The sequence below is a fragment of the Phasianus colchicus genome, chromosome 40, assembly GCF_987193195.1.
Source record: "Phasianus colchicus chromosome 40, bPhaCol1.hap1.1, whole genome shotgun sequence".
NCBI classification, from domain to species: domain Eukaryota; kingdom Metazoa; phylum Chordata; class Aves; order Galliformes; family Phasianidae; genus Phasianus; species Phasianus colchicus.
Genome location: NC_143475.1, coordinates 982,195 through 1,003,439, shown reverse-complemented (window position 1 = coordinate 1,003,439; position 21,245 = coordinate 982,195). Strand labels below are relative to the sequence as shown.

General features: G+C 58.8%; 1 protein-coding gene across 1 annotated transcript in view; it reads left to right on the top strand.

The window, feature by feature from the left end:
- Nucleotides 1-19,088, top strand: part of LOC116240152 (uncharacterized) — a 32,598-nt gene extending 13,510 nt beyond the window's left edge. Inside the window, exons 4-8 of the mRNA XM_090130482.1 lie at nt 3,058-5,282; nt 6,958-7,309; nt 7,979-8,030; nt 14,612-14,739; nt 18,884-19,088. Of these exons, the coding sequence (XP_089986608.1) occupies nt 3,058-5,282; nt 6,958-7,309; nt 7,979-8,030; nt 14,612-14,739; nt 18,884-19,031 (2,905 nt within the window). The 3' untranslated portion in view covers nt 19,032-19,088. The remainder of the gene's footprint in view (nt 1-3,057; nt 5,283-6,957; nt 7,310-7,978; nt 8,031-14,611; nt 14,740-18,883) is intronic.
- Nucleotides 19,089-21,245: the final 2,157 nt, after the last annotated feature.

Sequence of the window (21,245 nt, the reverse complement as noted above, 5' to 3'; positions counted from 1 at the left end):
TCCCCCCATTTCCCCCCATACTGACCCCATACCCCCCATTTCCCCCCATTTCCCCCCCATTTCCCCCCATCCTGACCCCGCATCCCCCCTATTCCCCCCCATTTCCCCCCCATTTTCCCCCATACTGACCCCATACCCCCCTATTTGCCCCCATTTCTCCCCAATATCCCCCCCGTTTCCCCCCATTTCTCCTCCATACCCCCCATTTCCCCCCAATTTCCCTCCCATTTCCCCTCTTACTGACCCCATTCCCCCCATTTCCCCCCCATTTCCCCCATTTCTCCCCCATACCCCTCATTTCCCCCCCATTTCCTCCCATCTCTCCCCCATACCGACCCCATACCCCCCATTTCCCCTATTTCCTCCCATCCCAACCCTATACCCCCCATTTCCCCCCCATTTCCCCCCCATTTCCCCCCTTTATTTCCCTCATACCCCCCATTTCCCCCCCATTTCCTCCCATTTCTCCCCCTTACCGACCCCATACCCCCCATTTCCCCCCCATTTCCCCCCATTTATCCCCCATACCGACCCCATACCTCCCATTTCCACCCCATTTCCCCCCTATTTCCTCACATTTCTCCCCTCTTACCGACCCCATACCCCCCATTTCCCCCCATTTCCCCCCCATTTCCTCCCATTTCTCCCCGATACCGACCCCATACCCCCCATTTCCCCCCCATTTCCCCCCCATTTCCCCCCCATTTCCTCCCATCTCTCCCCCATACTGACCCCATACCCCCATTTCCCCCCCATTTCCTCCCATCTCTCCGCCATACCGACCCCATATCCCCCATTTCCCCCCACCCTGACCCCGCATCGCTCCTATTTGCCCCCTATTTCCCCCCATACTGACCCCATTTCTCCCCCATTTGCCCCCACACTGACCCCATTTCCCCCCTATTTCCTCCCATACTGACCCCATACTCCCCATTTCCCCACCATTTCCCCCCACCCTGACCTCATACCCCCCATTTCTCCCCCATTTCCTCCCATCTCTCCCCCATACCGACCCCATACCTCCCATTTCCCCCCCATTTCCCCCCATTTCCCCCCCATTTCCCCCCCATTTCCTCCCATCTCTCCCCCATACTGACCCCATACCCCCATTTCCCCCCCATTTCCTCCCATCTCTCCGCCATACCGACCCCATATCCCCCATTTCCCCCCACCCTGACCCCGCATCGCTCCTATTTGCCCCCTATTTCCCCCCATACTGACCCCATTTCTCCCCCATTTGCCCCCACACTGACCCCATTTCCCCCCTATTTCCCCCCACCCTGACCCCATACCCCCATTTCCCCCCCATTTCCTCCCATTTCTCCCCCATACTGACCCCATACCCCCCATTTCCCCCCCATTTCCCCCCCATTTCCCCCCCATTTCCTCCCATCTCTCCCCCATACCCCCCATTTCCCCTATTTCCTCCCATCCCGACCCCATACCCCCTATTTCCCCCCTTTTTTTCCCCCATACCGACCCCATTTCCCCCCCATTTCCTCCCATTTCCTCCCATCTCTCCCCCATACCGACCCCATACCCCCCATTTCCCCCCATTTCCCCCCCATTTCCCCCCCATTTCCCCCTCATTTCCTCCCATCTCTCCCCCATACCGACCCCATACCCCCCATTTCCCCTCCATTTCCCTCCCATTTCCCCCCCATTTCCTCCCATTTCTCCCCATACTGACCCCATACACCCATTCCCCCCCATTCCCCCCCATTTCCCCCCATTTCTTCCCCATTCCCCCCCATTTCCCCCCCATTTCCTCCCGTTTCTCCCCCATACCGACCCCATACCCCCCATTTCCCCCCGTTTCCCCCCCATTTCCCCCCCATTTCCCCCCCATTTCCCCCCCATTTCCCCGCCATTTCCCCCCCATTTCCCCCCTATTTCCTCCCATTTCTCCCCCATACCGACCCCATACCCCCCATTTCCCCCCCATTTCCTCCCATTTCCTCCCATCTCTCCCCCATACCGACCCCATACCCCCCATTTCCCCTCCATTTCCCCCCCATTTCCTCCCATTTCCCCCCATATCTTCCCCATTTCCCCCCATTTCTCCCCCATTTCCCCCCCATTTCCCCCCATTTCTCCCCCATACCCCCCATTTCCCCCCGATTTCCCTCCCATTTCCCCCCATACCGACCCCATACCCCCCATTTCCCCCCCATTTCCTCCCATTTCCTCCCATCTCTCCCCCATACCGACCCCATACCCCCCATTTCCCCCCCATTTCCCCCCCATTTCCCCCCATTTCTTCCCATTTCTCCCCCATACCGACCCCATACCCCCCATTTCCCCCCCATTTCCTCCCATTTTCTCCCATCTCTCCCCCATACCGCCCCCATACCCCCCATTTCCCCGCCATTTCCCCCCCATTTCCCCCCTATTTCCTCCCATTTCTCCCCCATACCGACCCCATACCCTCCATTCCCCATTTCCCCCCATTTCCCCCCATTTCTTCCCCATTTCCCCCCATTTCTCCCCCCATTTCCTCCCATTTCTCCCCCATACCGACCCCATACCCCCCATTTCCCCCCCATTTCCCCCCATTTCCTCCCATTTCTCCCCCATCCCGACCCCGTACCCCCCATTTCCCCCCATTTCCCCCCCATTTCCTCCCATTTCTCCTCCATGCCGACCCCATACCCCCCATTTCCCCCCGATTTCCCTCCCATTTCCCCCCATACCGACCCTGTACCCGCCACTTCCCCCCCATTTTCCCCCCATTTCCTCCCATTTCCCCCCATACTGACCCCATACCCCCATTCCCACCCATTCCCCCCCATTTCCCCCCATTTCTCCCCCATACCCCCAATTTCCCTCCCATTTCCCCCCATACCGACCCCATACCCCCCATTTCCCCCCCATTTCCTCCCATTTCCCCCCACTTCTCCCCCATTTCCCCCCCATTTCTCCCCATTTCTCCCCCATTCCCCCCCATTTCCCCCCATTTCTCCCCCATTTCCCCCCACACCACACCCTGACCCCGTGCCCCCTTGTTTTCCCCCCGTCCCCCTTATTTCCCCCCTCCCCCTTATTTCCCCCCTCCAGCTACGTGGTGCTGGACCTGATGGAGTCCGACCTACACCAGATCATCCACTCCTCCCAACCCCTTTCCTTGGAGCACGTCCGCTATTTCCTCTACCAGCTCCTCCGCGGCCTCAAATACATCCACTCCGCCAACGTCCTCCACCGGGACCTCAAACCCTCCAACCTCCTGGTCAACGAGAACTGCGAGCTGAAGATCGGCGATTTTGGCATGGCTCGCGGCCTCGGCGCCGACCCCCGGCACAGCAAAGCCTTCCTCACCGAATACGTGGCCACGCGTTGGTACCGAGCCCCGGAGCTGCTGCTCTCCTTACACCGTTACACCCGAGCCATCGACATGTGGTCGGTGGGCTGCATTTTTGCCGAAATGTTGGGCCGTCGGCAACTTTTCCCCGGTCGCAATTACGTCCATCAACTTCAACTCATCATGGCGGTTTTGGGGACGCCGCCGGCCGGCGTCATGGCGGCCATCGGTGCCGAAAGGGTTCGTGCTTATCTACAGAGCCTCCCTCCTCGCCCGCCGGTGCCTTGGGAGAGTTTGTACGGCGACGCCGAACCGGCGGCCTTGGCTTTGTTGGGGAGGATGCTGAGGTTCGACCCGAGGGAGCGGGTCGGCGTCGCCGAAGCGTTGCGACATCCCTTCCTGGCTAAATATCACGACCCGGAGGACGAACCCGAATGCGTCCCGGCTTTCGATTTCGCTTTCGAGCGTCGCGTGCTCACCAAGGAGGAGATCAAAGCCGCCATCGTGGCCGAAATCGAGGATTTCCATCAGCGTCGCGACGGCATCCGGCGTCAGATCGCCTTCGCCGGCGCTGGCGCCAGCAGCCAGGGCAACGTGGGCAACGTTGGGGTCAACGTGGGCAACGTTAGGGTCAACGCGGCCAATGTTGGGGTCAACGTGGCCAATATTGGGGTCAACGCGGCCAATGTTGGGGTCAACACGGCCAATGTTGGGGTCAACGTGGCCAACGTGGGCAATGTTGGGGTCAACACGGCCAATATTGGGGTCAACGCGGCCAATGTTGGGGTCAACGTGGCCAATATGGCCAATGTTGGGGTCAACGCGGCCAATGTTGGGGTCAGCGTGGCCAATGTGGGCAATATTGGGGTCAACGCGGCCAATGTTGGGGTCAACGTGGCCAATATGGCCAATGTTGGGGTCAGTGTGGCCAATGTTGGGGTCAACGTGGCCAACGTAGCCAATGCTGGGGTCAACATGGCCAATGTGGGCAACATTGGGGTCAACGTGGCCAATGTTGGGGTCGGCATGGCCAATGTTGGGGTCAACGCAACCAATATGGCCAACGCCGGGGTCAACACGGCCAATGCTGGGCTGAACGTGGCCAACATGGGGCTGAACGTGGCCAATGTTGGCATCAACGTGGGCAATATGGCCAACGCCGGCATCAACACGGCCAACGTTGGGGTCAACGGGGCCAATATGGCCAACGCCGGGGTCAACACGGCCAATATTGGGGTCAACGTGGCCAAAATTGGGGTCAACGCATCCAACGCCAGCATCACCGTGGCCAACGTGGCCAATAGTGGCATCACCGTGGCCAACACCGGCATCAGCATGGCCAATGCTGGCATCAACGTGGCCAACATTGGGCTCAACGCGGCCAACGCCGGCATCCGGATGATCAACATGGCCAACGTTGGCATCGGTGTGGCCAGTGCAGCCAATGCTGGCATTAACGTGGCCAATAGCGGCATCAACGTGGCCAGCATGGCCAACGCCGGCATCAATATGGCCAGTATGGCCAACGTCAACCTCAATATGGCCAACGCCGGCATCAATATGGCCAACACCGGGGTCAACGTGGCCAATATGGCCAACGCCGGGGTCAACGTGGCCAACATGACCAACGTCAACGTCAATATGGCCAACGCCGGGGTCAGTATGGCCAACATGACCAACGTCGGGGTCAATATGGCCAACGCCGGGGTCAATATGGCTAACGCCGGGGTCAATATGGCCAACCTGGCCCCCACCACCAACGCCAGGACCGAGCCAACCGTCCCCACGCCGTGGCCTTGCACCGATGTGGATATGGCAAGTCCCGGCCCTACAACGGCCCCCGATTGCCCCATGGAATCGCCACGGGTCAAAGAAGAACCGGAAATCCCGGTGGTACCGAAACGGGACGGCGCCATTTCCGATGACACCAAAGCGGCCCTAAAAGCGGCGCTGCTGAAATCAGCCATGAGGAATAAGAGCAGAGGTTTGGGGGTCTTGGGGTCTTGGGTTCTGGGGGGGGAGGGGGACACGAAGGAGATTTGGGGTCTTGGGGTGGGGGTCCGTTTGGGGTTTTGGGTTGGGGTCCCCATTTTGGGGTCTTGGGTTGGGTTGGGGGTCTCAATTTGGGGTCATGGAGTTGGGGTCTCCGTTTGGGGTCTTGGGTTGGGTTGGAGTGTCCATTTTGGGGTTTTGGGTTGGGTTGGGGGCTCCATTTTGGGGTGATGGAGTTGGGGTCCCCGTTTTGGGGTCTTGGGTTGGGTCGGGGGTCTCCATTTGGGGTCATGGAGTTGGGGTCTCCGTTTGGGGTCTTGGGTTGGGTTGGAGTGTCCATTTTGGGGTTTTGGGTTGGGTTGGGGGTCTTCACTTGGGGTCATGGAGTTGGGGTCCCCGTTTTGGGGTCTTGGGTTGGGTTGGGCGTCTCCATTTGGGGTGATGGATTTGGGTTCCCCATTTTGGGGTCTTGGGTTGGGTTGGGGGTCTCCATTTGGGGTCTTGGGGTTGGGGGCTCCATTTGGGGTCATGGGTTGGGTTGGGGTCTCCATTTGGGCTCATAGGATGGGTTGGGGGTCTTCACTTGGGGTCATGGAGTTGGGGTCCCCATTTTTTGTTTTCGGGCTGGGCTGGGGATCTCCATTTGGGGTCATAGGGTGGGTTGGGGGTCTCCACTTGGGGTCATGGAGTTGGGTCCCCATTTTGGGGTCCTGGGTTGGGTTGGGGTCTCCATTTGGGCTCATAGGATGGGTTGGGGTCTCCATTTGGCGTCATGGAGTTGGGGTCCCCAGTTTGGGGTCTTGGGTTGGGGTCTCCATTTGGGGTCAAGGAGTTGGGTCCCCATTTTGGGGTCTTGGGTTGGGTTGGAGTCTCCATTTTGGGGTTTTGGGTTGGGTTGGGGGTCTTCACTTGGGGTCATGGGTTGGGGTCCCCATTTTGGGGTCATGGGTTGGGTTGGGGGTCTCCATTTGGGGTCAAGGAATTGGAGTCCCCATTTTGGGGTCTTGGGTTGGGTTGGGCGTCTCCATTTGGGGTGATGGATTTGGGTTCCCCATTTTGGGGTCTTGGGTTGGGTTGGGCGTCTCCATTTGGGGTGATGGATTTGGGTTCCCTATTTTGGGGTCTTGGGTTGGGCTGGGGGTCTCCATTTGGGGTCATGGAGTTGGGGTCCCCATTTTGGTGTCTTGGGTTGGGTTGGAGTCTCCATTTTGGGGTCAAGGATGTGGGTCCCCATTTTGGGGTCTTGGGTTGGGTTGGGCATCTCTATTTGGGGTCAAGGAGTTGGGGTCCCCATTTTGGGGTCTTGGGTTGGGTTGGAGTCTCCATTTTGGGGTTTTGGGTTGGGTTGGGGGTCTTCACTTCGGGTCATGGAGTTGGGGTCCCCGTTTTGGGGTCTTTGGTTGGGTTGGGGGTCTCTATTTGGGGTCATGGAGTTGGGTCCCCATTTTGGGGTCTTGGGTTGGGTTGGGGGTCTTCACTTGGGGTCAAGGAGTTGGGGTCCCCATTTTGGGGTCTTGGGTTGGATTGGGCATCTCTATTTGGGGTGATGGAGTTGGGGTCTCCATTTGGGGTCTTGGGTTGGGTCGGGGGTCTCCATTTGTGCTCATAGGGTGGGTCGGGGGTCTCCAAACCTCCCCCCTTACTCCCCCCCGTCCCCCTCCCCAAAGACCCCCCCTGCCCCGCCGTCCCGGAGGCTCCGGATTGCCGAAAATCGGTGACGGCCGCCGAGAGGCAACGGGAGAGGGAAGAAAAACGGCGGCGTCGGCAGGAAAGGGCGAAAGAAAGGGAAAGGAAACAAAGGGAAAAAGAACAAAGGGACCGGCAGAACCGGGACCACCAACAGAACCGGGACCCCCAACAGAACCGGGACCCCCAGCAACGTCTCCGGGGTCTCATCCTGAGCGACGACGATCGGCACCTTTTGGAACGTTGGACCAAAATGAGGGACGGGGCTCCTCCCAGACCCCCCCCAAATAACCCCCAGCCCCCCTCTAATAACCCACGGCCCCCCAATAACCCACAGACACCCCATAATAACCCACGGCCCCCCATTAACCCCCTGCAGACCCCCAATAACCCACAGCCCCCCCATAACAACCCCCAGCCCCCCATTAATCTGCAGCCCCCCCTTAACCCCCTCCAGCCCCCCCATAACAACCCCCAGCCCCCCAACAACCTGCAGCCCCCCCATAACAACCCCCAGCCCCCCATGAACCCCCTGAAGCCCCCCATTCACCTGCAGCCCCCCCAGAACCCCCTGCAGACCCCCAATAACCTGCAGCCCCCCCAGAACCCCCTCCAACCCCCCCATAACAACCCCCACCCCCCCATTAACCTGCAGCCCCCCATTCACCCCCTGCAGCCCCCCCATAACAACCCCCAGCCCCCCAACAACCTGCAGCCCCCCCATAACAACCCCCAGCCCCCCATTAACCTGCAGCCCCCCCATAACAACCCCCAGCCCCCCAAGAACCCCCTGAACCCCCCCAATAACCTGCAGCCCCCCCAGAACCCCCTGAAGCCCCCCACTCACCTGCAGCCCCCCCATAATAACCCCCTGAAGCCCCCCATTAACCCCCAGCAACCCCCCAACCCTCAACCCCCCCATATCAACCCCCAGCCCCCCAGCGACCCCCCCCAGCCCCAGGATGTTGTGGGGGGGGGAGGAGGAGGAGGAGGAGGTGGGGGGTGGGCAGACCCCGATGTGGCCACGGTTACCCAGCAGCTGTCCAAGTCCCAGGTGAGGAGGGGGCTTGGGGGGGGGCTGGGGGGTGTCGGGGAGGGGGGGGGTGGGTGAGGGGCTGCGTTGGGGGTCGTGGGATAGGTGGGGGGCTTCATTTGGGGTCGTGGGATGGGTGGGGGGCTCTCTTTGGGTCGTGGGATGGGTGGGGGGCTCTATTGGGGTCTTGGGATGGGTGGGGGTCTCCATCTTGGGGTCTTGGGATGGGTGGGGGGCTCTGTTTGGGTCGTGGGATGGGTGGGGGTCTCCATTGGGGTCTTGGTATGGGTGGGGGGCTCCATTGGGGTCGTGGGATGGGTGGGGGTCTCCATTGGGGTCTTGGGATGGGTGGGGGGCTCTATTGGGGTCGTGGGATGGGGTGGGGGTCTCCATTGGGGTCGTGGGATGGGTGGGGGGCTCTATTGGGGTCGTGGGATGGGTGGGGGTCTCCATTGGGGTCGTGGAATGGGTGGGGGGCTCTGTTTGGGTCTTGGGATGGGTGGGGGGCTCTATTGGGGTCGTGGGATGGGTGGGGGGCTCCATTGGGGTCTTGGGATGGGTGGGGGGCTGCGTTGGGGGTCTTGGGATGGGTGGGGGGGTCCATTGGGGTCGTGGGATGGGTGGGGGTCTCCACTGGGGTCTTGGGATGGGTGGGGGGCTCCATTGGGGTCATGGAATGGGGTGGGGGGCTGCATTTGGGGTCATGTATTGGGGTGGGGGTCTCCATCTTGGGGTCTTGAGATGGGTGAGGGGCTGTGTTTGGGGTCTTGGGATGGGTGGGGGGCTCTATTGGGGTCGTGGGATGGGTGGGAGGCTCTGTTTGGGTCTTGGGATGGGTGGGGGTCTCCATTGGGGTCGTGGGATGCGTGGGGGGCTCCATTGGGGTCATGGGATGGGGTGGGGGTCTCCATCTTGGGGTCTTGGGATGGGTGGGGGGCTCTATTGGGGTCGTGGGATGGGTGGGGGGCTCTGTTTGGGTCATGGGATGGGTGGGGGGCTCTATTGGGGTCTTGGGATGGGTGGGGGTCTCCATCTTGGGGTCTTGGGATGGGTGGGGGGCTCCATTGGGGTCGTGGGATGGGTGGGGGGCTGCGTTTGGGGTCTTGAGATGGGTGGGGGGCTCCATCTTGGGGTCGTGGGATGGGTGGGGGGCTCCATTTGGGGTCTTGGAATGGCGTGGGGGGCTGCGTTTGGGGTCATGTATTGGGGTGGGGGTCTTCGAATGGGGTCTTAGAGTGGGGTGGGGGTCTCCATTTCTGAGCTTTGGGGTCTTGGGATGGGTGGGGGGCTCCATTGGGGTCATGGAATGGGGTGGGGGGCTGCATTTGGGGTCATGTATTGGGGTGGGGGTCCTCGATTGGGGTCTTGAGATGGGTGGGGGTCTCCATCTTGGGGTCTTGGGATGGGTGGGGGTCTCTGTTTGGGTCTTGGGATGGGTGGGGGTCTCCATCTTGGGGTCTTGGGATGGGTGGGGGGCTCCATTGGGGTCATGTATTGGGGTGGGGGGCTGCATTTGGGGTCATGGGATGGGGTGGGGGTCTCCATCTTGGGGTCTTGAGATGGGTGAGGGGCTGTGTTTGGGGTCTTGGGATGGGTGGGGGGCTCCATTGGGGTCATGGGATGGGGTGGGGGTCTCCATCTTGGGGGCTTGGGGTGGGTGGGGGGCTCCATTGGGGTCGTGGGATGGGTGGGGGGCTCTATTGGGGTCGTGGGATGGGTGGGGGGCTTCATTTGGGGTCTTGGGATGGGTGGGGGTCTCTATTGGGGTCTTGGGATGGGTGGGGGTCTCTGTTTGGGTCGTGGGATGGGTGGGGGTCTCCATTGGGGTCTTGGGATGGGTGGGGGGCTGCATTTGGGGTCTTGGGATGGGTGGGGGGCTCCATTGGGGTCGTGGGATGGGTGGGGGTCTCCACTGGGGTCTTGGGATGGGTGGGGGGCTCCATTGGGGTCGTGGGATGGGTTGGGGGCTTCATTTGGGGTCGTGGGATGGGTGGGGGTCTGCGTTTGGGGTCATGGGATGGGGTGGGGGTCTCCATCTTGGGGTCTTGGGATGGGTGGGGGGCTCTGTTTGGGTCTTGGGATGGGTGGGGGGCTCTATTGGGGTCGTGGGATGGGTGGGGGGCTTCATTTGGGGTCATGGGATGGGTGGGGGTCTCTGTTTGGGTCGTGGGATGGGTGGGGGTCTCCATCTTGGGGTCTTGGAATGGGTGGGGGGCTCCATTGGGGTCATGTATTGGGGTGGGGGGCTGCATTTGGGGTCATGTATTGGGGTGGGGGTCTTCGAATGGGGTCTTAGAGTGGGGTGGGGGTCTCCATTTCTGAGCTTTGGGGTCTTGGGATGGGTGGGGGGCTCCATTGGGGTCATGTATTGGGGTGGGGGGCTGCATTTGCGGTCATGTATTGGGGTGGGGGTCTTCGATTGGGGTCTTGAGATGGGTGGGGGTCTCCATCTTGGGGTCATGGGATGGGTGGGGGGTTCTTTTGGGGTCTTGGGATGGGTGGGGGTCTCCAATTGGGGTCTTAGAATGGGTGGGGGGCTGCATTTGGGGTCATGTATTGGGGTGGGGGGCTGCGTTTGGGGTCTTGGGAGGGGTGGGGTCCCCATTTGGGGTCTTGGGATGGGTGGGGGTCTGCGTTTGGGGTCGTGGGATGGGTGGGGGGCTCCATTTTGGGGTCATGGGATGGGTGGGGGGCTCCACTGGGGTCATGGGATGGGGTGGGGGTCTCCATCTTGGGGTCTTGGGATGGGTGGGGGGCTCTATTGGGGTCGTGGGATGGGTGGGGGGCTTCATTTGGGGTCTTGGGATGGGTGGGGGGCTCCATTGGGGTCGTGGGATGGGTGGGGGGCTCTGTTTGGGTCTTGGGATGGGTGGGGGGCTCTATTGGGGTCATGGAATGGGGTGGGGGGCTGCATTTGGGGTCATGTATTGGGGTGGGGGTCCTCGATTGGGGTCTTGAGATGGGTGGGGGTCTCCATCTTGGGGTCTTGGGATGGGTGGGGGGCTTCTTTTGGGGTCTTGAGATGGGTGGGGGTCTCCATCTTGGGGTCTTGGGATGGGTGGGGGTCTCCATTGGGGTCGTGGGATGGGTGGGGGTCTCCATTGGGGTCTTGGTATGGGTGGGGGGCTCCATTGGGGTCGTGGGATGGGGTGGGGGTCTCCATTGGGGTCGTGGGATGGGTGGGGGTCTCCATCTTGGGGTCTTGGGATGGGTGGGGGGCTCCATTTGGGGTCTTGGAATGGCGTGGGGGGCTGCGTTTGGGGTCATGTATTGGGGTGGGGGTCTTCGAATGGGGTCTTAGAGTGGGGTGGGGGTCTCCATTTCTGAGCTTTGGGGTCTTGGGATGGGTGGGGGGCTCCATTGGGGTCATGGAATGGGGTGGGGGGCTGCATTTGGGGTCATGTATTGGGGTGGGGGTCCTCGATTGGGGTCTTGAGATGGGTGGGGGTCTCCATCTTGGGGTCTTGGGATGGGTGGGGGTCTCTGTTTGGGTCTTGGGATGGGTGGGGGTCTCCATCTTGGGGTCTTGGGATGGGTGGGGGGCTCTATTGGGGTCGTGGGATGGGTGGGGGGCTGCATTTGGGGTCTTGGGATGGGTGGGGGTCTCCATTGGGGTCTTGGGATGGGTGGGGGGCTCTGTTTGGGTCGTGGGATGGGTGGGGGGCTCTATTGGGGTCATGGAATGGGGTGGGGGGCTGCATTTGGGGTCATGTATTGGGGTGGGGGTCTTCGATTGGGGTCTTGAGATGGGTGGGGGTCTCCATCTTGGGGTCTTGGGATGGGTGGGGGGCTCTGTTTGGGGTCTTGGGATGGGTGGGGGGCTGCGTTTGGGGTCGTGGGATGGGTGGGGGTCTGCGTTTGGGGTCGTGGGATGGGTGGGGGGCTTCATTTGGGGTCTTGGGATGGGTGGGGGGGTCCATCTTGGGATCTTGGGATGGGTGGGGGGCTCCATTTGGGGTCGTGGGATGGGTGGGGGGCTGCATTTGGGGTCATGTATTGGGGTGGGGGTCTTCGATTGGGGTCTTGAGATGGGTGGGGGTCTCCATCTTGGGGTCTTGGGATGGGTGGGGGGCTCCACTGGGGTCGTGGGATGGGTGGGGGTCTCCATCTTGGGGTCTTGAGATGGGTGGGGGTCTCCATCTTGGGATCTTGGGATGGGTGGGGGGCTCTATTGGGGTCGTGGGATGGGTGGGGGGCTGCATTTGGGGTCATGTATTGGGGTGGGGGTCTTCGAATGGGGTCTTAGAGTGGGGTGGGGGTCTCCATTTCTGAGCTTTGGGGTCTTGGGATGGGTGGGGGTCTCCATCTTGGGATCATGGGATGGGGTAGGGGGCTGCGTTTCGGGTCTTGGGATGGGTGGGGGGCTCCATTGGGGTCGTGGGATGGGTGGGGGGGTCCATTGGGGTCGTGGGATGGGGTGGGGGGGCTGCGTTTGCGGTCTTGGGATGGGTGGGGGGCTTCATTTGGGGTCTCGGGATGGGTGGGGGGCTGCGTTTGGGGTCGTGGAATGGGGTGGGGGGCTCTGTTTGGGTCTTGGGATGGGTGGGGGGCTCTATTGGGGTCGTGCGATGGGGTGGGGGGCTGCGTTGGGGGTCTTGGGATGGGTGGGGGGGTCCATTGGGGTCGTGGGATGGGTGGGGGGCTCTATTGGGGTCTTGGGATGGGTGGGGGTCTCCAATTGGGGTCTTGGGTTGGGTTGGGGGTCTCCATTTGGGGTCATGGGTTTGGATCCCCATTTGGGGTCGTGAGATGGGGTGGGGGTCTCCATTTAGGGTCTTGGGGTGGGATCCCCATTTTGGGATCGTGGGATGGGTTGGGGGTCTCCATTTTGGGGTCATGGGATGGGATCCCCATTTTGGGGTCTTGGGATGGGGTGAGGGGTCTCCATTTGGGGTCGCGGGTTGGGATCCCCCTTTTGGGGTCTTAGGATGGGGTTGGGGTCTGCATTTGGGGTCTTGGGTGGGGTTGGGGTCTGCATTTGGGGTCATGGGTTGGGATCCCCATTTTGGAGTCTTGGGATGGGGTTGGGGTCTCCATTTTGGGGTCTTGGGATGGGTGGGGGTCTCCAATTGGGGTCCTGGGTTGGGATCCCCATTTTGGGGTCGTGGGATGGGGTTGGGGGGTCTCCATTTTGGGGTCATGTATTGGGGTCTTGGAGTAGAGTGGGGGTCTGCATTTGGGGTCTCGGGTTGGGATCCCCATTTTGGGGTCTTGGATTGGGTTGGGGGTCTCCATTTTGGGGTCTTGGGTTGGGTTGGGTGTCTCCATTTTGGGGTCATGGGTTGGGATCCCCATTTGGGGTCTTGGGTTGGGTTGGGGGTCTCCATTTTGGGGTCATGGGTTGGGATCCCCATTTTGGGGTCTTGGGATGGGGTGAGGGGTCTCCATTTGGGGTCGCGGGTTGGGATCCCCCTTTTGGGGTCTTGGGATGGGGTTGGGGGTCTCCATTTTGGGGTCATGTATTGGGGTCTTGGAGTAGAGTGGGGGTCTGCATTTGGGGTCTCGGGTTGGGATCCCCATTTGGGGTCATGGGATGGGGTGGGGGTCTCCATTTTGGGGTCTTGGGTTGGGTTGGGGGTCTCCATTTTGGGGTCATGGGTTGGGATCCCCATTTTGGGGTCTTGGGATGGGGTGAGGGGTCTCCATTTGGGGTCGCGGGTTGGGATCCCCCTTTTGGGGTCTTGGGATGGGGTTGGGGGTCTCCATTTTGGGGTCATGTATTGGGGTCTTGGAGTAGAGTGGGGGTCTGCATTTGGGGTCTCGGGTTGGGATCCCCATTTGGGGTCATGGGATGGGGTGGGGGTCTCCATTTTGGGGTCTTGGGATGGGGTGAGGGGTCTCCATTTGGGGTCACGGGTTGGGATCCCCATTTGGGATTGTGGGATTGGGTGGGGGTCTCCATTTGGGGTCTTGGGGTGGGATCCCCATTTTGGGGTCGTGGGATCGGGTGGGTGTCTCCATTTTGGGGTCATGGGTTGGGATCCCCATTTGGGGTCTTGGGTTGGGTTGGGGGTCTCCATTTTGGGGTCACGGGTTGGGATCCCCATTTTGGGGTCTTGGGATGGGGTGAGGGGTCTCCATTTGGGGTCGCGGGTTGGGATCCCCCTTTTGGGGTCTTAGGATGGGGTTGGGGTCTGCATTTGGGGTCTTGGGTGGGGTTGGGGTCTGCATTTGGGGTCATGGGTTGGGATCCCCATTTTGGAGTCTTGGGATGGGGTTGGGGTCTCCATTTTGGGGTCTTGGGATGGGTGGGGGTCTCCAATTGGGGTCCTGGGTTGGGATCCCCATTTTGGGGTCGTGGGATGGGGTGGGGGTCTCCATTTTGGGGTCCTGGGTTGGGATCCCCATTTTGGGGTTGTGGGATTGGGTTGGGGGTCTCCATTTTGGGGTCCTGGGTTGGGATCCCCATTTTGGGGTTGTGGGATTGGGTTGGGGGTCTCCATTTGGGGTCTTGGGTTGGGTTGGGGTCTCCATTTGGGGTCACGGGTTGGGATCCCCATTTTGGGGTCATGGGATGGGGTGAGGAGTCTCCATTTTAGGGTGACTTTTTGGGGGTCCTCTTTCCCCCCTCCATCCCCTCTCCCCCCCGACCCCACAAAAAGGTGGAGGACGTTTTGCCCCCCGTCTTCTCGGTGACCCCAAAAGGCAGCGGGGCGGGATATGGGGTCGGCTTCGACCTGGAGGAGTTCCTGAGCCAATCGCTGGACATGGTGGGCGACGGCAAGGACAGGTGAGGGGGGACCCCAAATCCCATGGGGGGGACAAAGTTTGGGGTCACCCCAAAATCCCAGTAGGGGAGGACCCCAAAATCCCAAAAATGGGGGACCCAAAGTTTGGGATCAGCCCAGAATCCTAAGAATGAAGGACCGAAAGTTTTAGGGTCACCCTATGGGGGAGGACCCCAAAATCCCAGTAATGGGGGACACAAAGTTTGGGGTCACCCCAAAATGCCAGTAGTGGAGGACCCCAAAATCCCAATAATGGGGGACACAAACTTTTAGGGTCAACGCATGGGGGGAAGACCCCAAAATCCCAATAGTGGGGGACCCCAAAATCCCAGTAATGGGGGACACAACGTTTGGGGTCACCCCAAAATCCCAATAATGGGGGACCCCAAAATCCCAATAAGGGGGGACCAAAAGGTTTAGGGTCACCCTATGGGGGAGGACCCCAAAATCCCAATAGTGGGGGACCCCAAATCCCATGGGGGGGGACACAAAGTGTGGGGTCACCCCAAAATCCCAGTAGGGGAGGACCCCAAAATCCCAATAATGGGGGACCCAAAGTTTTAGGGTCACCGCATGGGGGGAAGACCCCAAAATCCCAATAATGGGGGACCCCAAAATCCCAATGAGGGGGGACCCGAAGTTTGGGGTCATCCCATGGGGAGAGGACCCCAAAATCCCAATAGTGGGGGACCCCAAATCCCATGGGGGGGACCCAAAATTTTGGGGTCACCCCAAAATCCCAATAATGGGGGACCCCAAAATCCCAATAAGGGGGGACCCAAAGTTTTAGGGTCACCGCATGGGGGGAAGACCCCAAAATCCCAATAATGGAGGACCCCAAAATCCCAGTAATTGAGGACTCGAAGTTTGGGGTCACCCCAAAATCCCAGTAGGGGAGGACCCCAAAATCCCAATAATGGAGGACACCAAAATCCCAGTAATGGGGGACCCCAAAATCCCAATAATGAGGGACCTGAAGTTTAGGGTCGCCCCAAAATCCTAATAATGAGGGACCAAAAGTTTTAGGGTCACCCTATGGGAGAGGACCCCAAAATCCCAATAAGGGGGGACGCGATGTTTGGGGTCATCCCATGGGGAGAGGACCTCAAAATCCCAATAATGGGGGACACAAAGTTTGGGATCAGCCCAGAATCCTAAGAATGAAGGACCGAAAGTTTTAGGGTCACCCTATGGGGGAAGACCCCAAAATCCCAATAATGGAGGACCCAAAGTTTGGGGTCACCCCAAAATCCCAGTAGGGGAGGACCCCAAAATCCCAAAAATGGGGGACACAAAGTTTGGGATCAGCCCAGAATCCTAATAATGAAGGACCCAAGGTTTTAGGGTCACCGCATGGGGGAGGACCCCAAAATCCCAGTAATGGGGGACCCAAAGTTTGGGGTCACCCCAAAATCCCTGTAGGGGAGGACCCCAAAATCCCAATAATCGGGGACCCAAAGTTTTAGGGTCACTGCATAGGGAGAGGACCCCAAAATCCCAATAATGGAGGACACGAAGTTTGGGGTCACCCCAAAATCCTAATAATGAGGGACCCAAAGTTTTAGGGTCACTGCATGGGGGGAAGACCCCAAAATCCCAATAATGGAGGACCCCAAAATCCCAATAATGGGGGACACAAAGTTTGGGGTCACCCTATGGGGGAGGACCACAAAATCCCTATAGTGGGGGACCCCAAATCCCATGGGGGGGGACACAAAGTTTGGGGTCACCCCAAAATCCCAATAGTGGAGGGCCCCAAAATCCCAATAATGGGGGACCCAAAGTTTGGGATCAGCCCAGAATCCTAAGAATGAAGGACCGAAAGTTTTAGGGTCACCCTATGGGGGAGGACCCCAAAATCCCAGTAATGGGGGACACAAAGTTTGGGGTCACCCCAAAATCCCAATAGTGGGGGACACAAAGTTTTAGGGTCACCGCATGGGGGGAAGACCCCAAAATCCCAATAATGGGGGACCCCAAAATCCCAATGAGCGGGGACCCGAAGTTTGATGTCACCCCAAAATCCCAGTAGGGGAGGACCCCAAAATCCCAAAAGTTACGGGGTCAGGACCCCAATGGTCAAGAATCCCAAAGTTATTGGGTCAGGAACCCAAAGTTATGGGGTCAGGACCCCAATGCTCAAGAATCCCAAAAGTTTATGGGGTCAGGACCCCAACGGAGCCCCACCCCACCCCAAATCCCACTGCCCCACACATTGGGGTGCAGAACCCAAAGTTATGGGGTCAGGAAACCAAAATTTATGGGGTCAGGAACCCAATGGGGTCCCACCCCACACATGGGGTCCCCCATTCCCCTCCCTGATGGGACCCCAAAGATGGAGAACCCCAAAGTTATGGGGTCAGGAACCCAAAGTTATGGGGTCAGGAACCGAAAGTTATGGGGTCAGGACCCCAATGATGGAGAACCCAAAAGTTATGGGGTCAGGAACCCAAAGTTATAGGGTCAGGAACCCAAAGTTATGGGGTCAGGAACCCAATGATGGAGAACCCCAAAGTTATGGGGTCAGGAACCCAAAGTTATGGGGTCAGGACCCCAATGCTCAAGAATCCCAAAGTTATGGGGTCAGGAACCCAAAGTTTATGGGGTCAGGACCCCAATGCTCAAGAATCCCAAAAGTTATGGGGTCAGGAACCCAAAGTTATGGGGTCAGGAGCCCAATGCTCAAGAATCCCAAAAGTTATGGGGTCAGGAACCGAAAGTTATGGGGTCAGGAGCGCAATGCTCAAGAATCCCAAAAGTTATGGGGTCAGGAACCCAAAGTTTATGGGGTCAGGACCCCAATGCTCAAGAATCCCAAAAGTTATGGGGTCAGGAACCCAAAGTTATGGGGTCAGGAGCCCAATGCTCAAGAATCCCAAAAGTTATGGGGTCAGGAACCGAAAGTTATGGGGTCAGGAGCGCAATGCTCAAGAACCCCAAAGTTATGGGGTCAAGAACCCAAAGTTATGGGGTCAGGAACCCAAAGTTATGGGGTCAGGACCCCAATGCTCAAGAACCCCAAAAGTTATGGGGTCAGGACCCCAATGATGGAGAACCCAAAAGTTATGGGGTCAGGAACCCAAAGTTATGGGGTCAGGACCCCAGTGGTCAAGAATCCCAAAAGTTATGGGGTCAGGAACCCAAAGTTATGGGGTCAGGAACCCAAAGTTTATGGGGTCAGGACCCCAATGCTCAAGAACCCCAAAGTTATGGGGTCAGGAACCCAAAGTTTATGGGGTCAGGACCCCAATGCTCAAGAACCCCAAAGTTATGGGGTTAGGAACCCAAAGTTACGGGGTCAGGACCCCAATACTCAAGAATCCCAAAGTTATGGGGTCAGGACCCCAATGATGGAGAACCCAAAAGTTATGGGGTCAGGACCCCAATACTCAAGAACCCCAAAAGTTATGGGGTCAGGACCCCAATGCTCAAGAACCCCAAAGTTATGGGGTCAGGAACCCAAAGTTTATGGGGTCAGGACCCCAATGCTCAAGAATCCCAAAAGTTATGGGGTCAGGACCCCAATGATGGAGAACCCAAAAGTTATGGGGTCAGGACCCCAATACTCAAGAACCCCAAAAGTTATGGGGTCAGGACCCCAATGCTCAAGAACCCCAAAGTTATGGGGTCAGGAACCCAAAGTTACGGGGTCAGGACCCCAATACTCAAGAATCCCAAAGTTATGGGGTCAGGACCCCAATGATGGAGAACCCAAAAGTTATGGGGTCAGGACCCCAATACTCAAGAACCCCAAAAGTTATGGGGTCAGGACCCCAATGCTCAAGAACCCCAATGTTATGGGGTCAGGAACCCAAAGTTACGGGGTCAGGACCCCAATGCTCAAGAACCCCAAAGTTATGGGGTTAGGAACCCAAAGTTACGGGGTCAGGACCCCAATACTCAAGAATCCCAAAGTTATGGGGTCAGGACCCCAATGATGGAGAACCCAAAAGTTATGGGGTCAGGAGCCGAAAGTTATGGGGTCAGGACCCCAATACTCAAGAACCCCAAAAGTTACGGGGTCAGGACCCTAACGAAGCCCCACCCCACCCCAAATCCCATTCCCCCACACCTCTGGTGCCTATAGGGTGAAGGTTTGGGGTTCCCCATCCCCTCTATGGGGCTGACCCTATTCTCACCCCATAGCCAGGGGGACTCGGCCCCATTATCCGCCTCCCTGCTGGCCGATTGGCTCGAGGTTCACCGCCTCAGCCCCGCCGCCTTCGAAACCCTACAGAGGGACCTGCAGCTCGGCTCCCCCATGGCGCTGGCCGACGACATCCCCGACCCATAAGTGTGGGGCGGACCCACAGCTTCCGCCTCCGCCCCTATTAAAGCCTTTTCTATGGGATGCGGCTGTGGGGTCTCTGTGGGCCTATATGGGGTCTGGGGCTCTATGGGTTCTATGGGGCTCTATGGGGCTCTATGGGGTCCCTATGGGGCTCTATGGGGCTCTGTGCGTCTCTATGGGTCCCTATGGGTCTCTATAGGTTTTCTATGGGGTCTCTATGGGTCTTTGGGGTCTCTATGGGGTCCCTATAGGTCTCTATGGGTCCCTATGGGGTCTTTATGGGGTCCATGGGTCTCTATGGGTCGCTATGGGGTTTCTATGGGGTCTTTGGGGTCCCTATGGGTCTCTATGGGTCTCTATGGGTCTCTATGGGTCTCTATGGGTCCCTATGGGTCTCTATGGGTTCTTTGGGGTCTCTATGGGGTCTATGGGTCCCTATGGGTCTCTATGGGTCTCTATGGGTCCCTATGGGTCTCTATGGGTCCCTATGGGTCTCTATGGGTCTCTATGGGTCTCTATGGGTCCCTATGGGTCTCTATGGGTCTCTATGGGTCCCTATGGGTCTCTGTGGGTCCCTATGGGTCTCTATGGGTCCCTATGGGTCTCTATGGGTTCTTTGGGGTCTCTATGGGGTCTATGGGTCCCTATGGGTCTCTATGGGTCCCTATGGGTCTCTATGGGTCTCTATGGGTCTCTATGGGTCTCTATGGGTCCCTATGGGTCCCTATGGGTCTCTATAGGTTTTCTATGGGGTCTCTATGGGGTCTCTATGGGTCCCTCTGTGTCCCTATGGGGCTCTATGGGTCCCTATGGGTCTCTATGGGTCTCAATGGCGCTATGGGTCCCTATGGGTCCCTATGGGGCTCTATGGGGCTCTATGGGTCACTATGGGTCTCTATGGGGTCTTTGGGTCTCTATGGGTCACTATGGGTCTCTATGGGTCCCTCTGGGTCCCTCTGGGTCCCTCTGTGTCCCTATGGGGCTCTCAGCTCCCCATGGCGCTGGCCGACGACATCCCCGACCCATAAGTGTGGGGCGGACCCACAGCTTCCGCCTCCGCCCCTATTAAAGCCTTTTCTATGGGATGCGGCTGTGGGGTCTCTGTGGGCCTATATGGGGTCTGGGGCTCTATGGGTTCTATGGGGCTCTATGGGGCTCTATGGGGTCTATGGGGCTCTATGGGGCTCTGTGCGTCTCTATGGGTCCCTATGGGTCTCTATGGGTTCTTTGGGGTCTCTATGGGGTCTATGGGTCCCTATGGGTCGCTATGGGTCTCTATGGGTCTCTATGGGTCCCTATGGGTCCCTATGGGTCTCTATGGGTCTCTATGGGTCCCTATGTGTCCCTATGGGTCTCTATGGGTCTCTGTGGGTCCCTATGGGTCCCTATGGGTCCCTATGGGTCTCTATGGGTCCCTATGGGTCCCTATGGGTCTCTATAGGTTTTCTATGGGGTCTCTATGGGGTCTCTATGGGTCCCTCTGTGTCCCTATGGGGCTCTATGGGTCCCTATGGGTCTCTATGGGTCTCAATGGCGCTATGGGTCCCTATGGGTCCCTATGGGTCTCTATGGGTCTCTATGGGGTCTTTGGGTCTCTATGGGTCACTATGGGTCTCTATGGGTCCCTCTGGGTCCCTCTGGGTCCCTCTGTGTCCCTATGGGGCTCTCAGCTCCCCATGGCGCTGGCCGACGACATCCCCGACCCATAAGTGTGGGGCGGACCCACAGCTTCCGCCTCCGCCCCTATTAAAGCCTTTTCTATGGGATGCGGCTGTGGGGTCTCTGTGGGCCTATATGGGGTCTGGGGCTCTATGGGGTCTATGGGGCTCTATGGGGCTCTATGGGGTCCCTATGGGGCTCTATGGGGCTCTGTGCGTCTCTATGGGTCCCTATGGGTCTCTATAGGTTTTCTATGGGGTCTCTATGGGTCTTTGGGGTCTCTATGGGGTCCCTATAGGTCTCTATGGGTCCCTATGGGGTCTTTATGGGGTCCATGGGTCTCTATGGGTCGCTATGGGGTTTCTATGGGGTCTTTGGGGTCCCTATGGGTCTCTATGGGTCTCTATGGGTCTCTATGGGTCCCTATGGGTCTCTATGGGTTCTTTGGGGTCTCTATGGGGTCTATGGGTCCCTATGGGTCTCTATGGGTCTCTATGGGTCCCTATGGGTCCCTATGGGTCTCTGTGGGTCCCTATGGGTCTCTGTGGGTCCCTATGG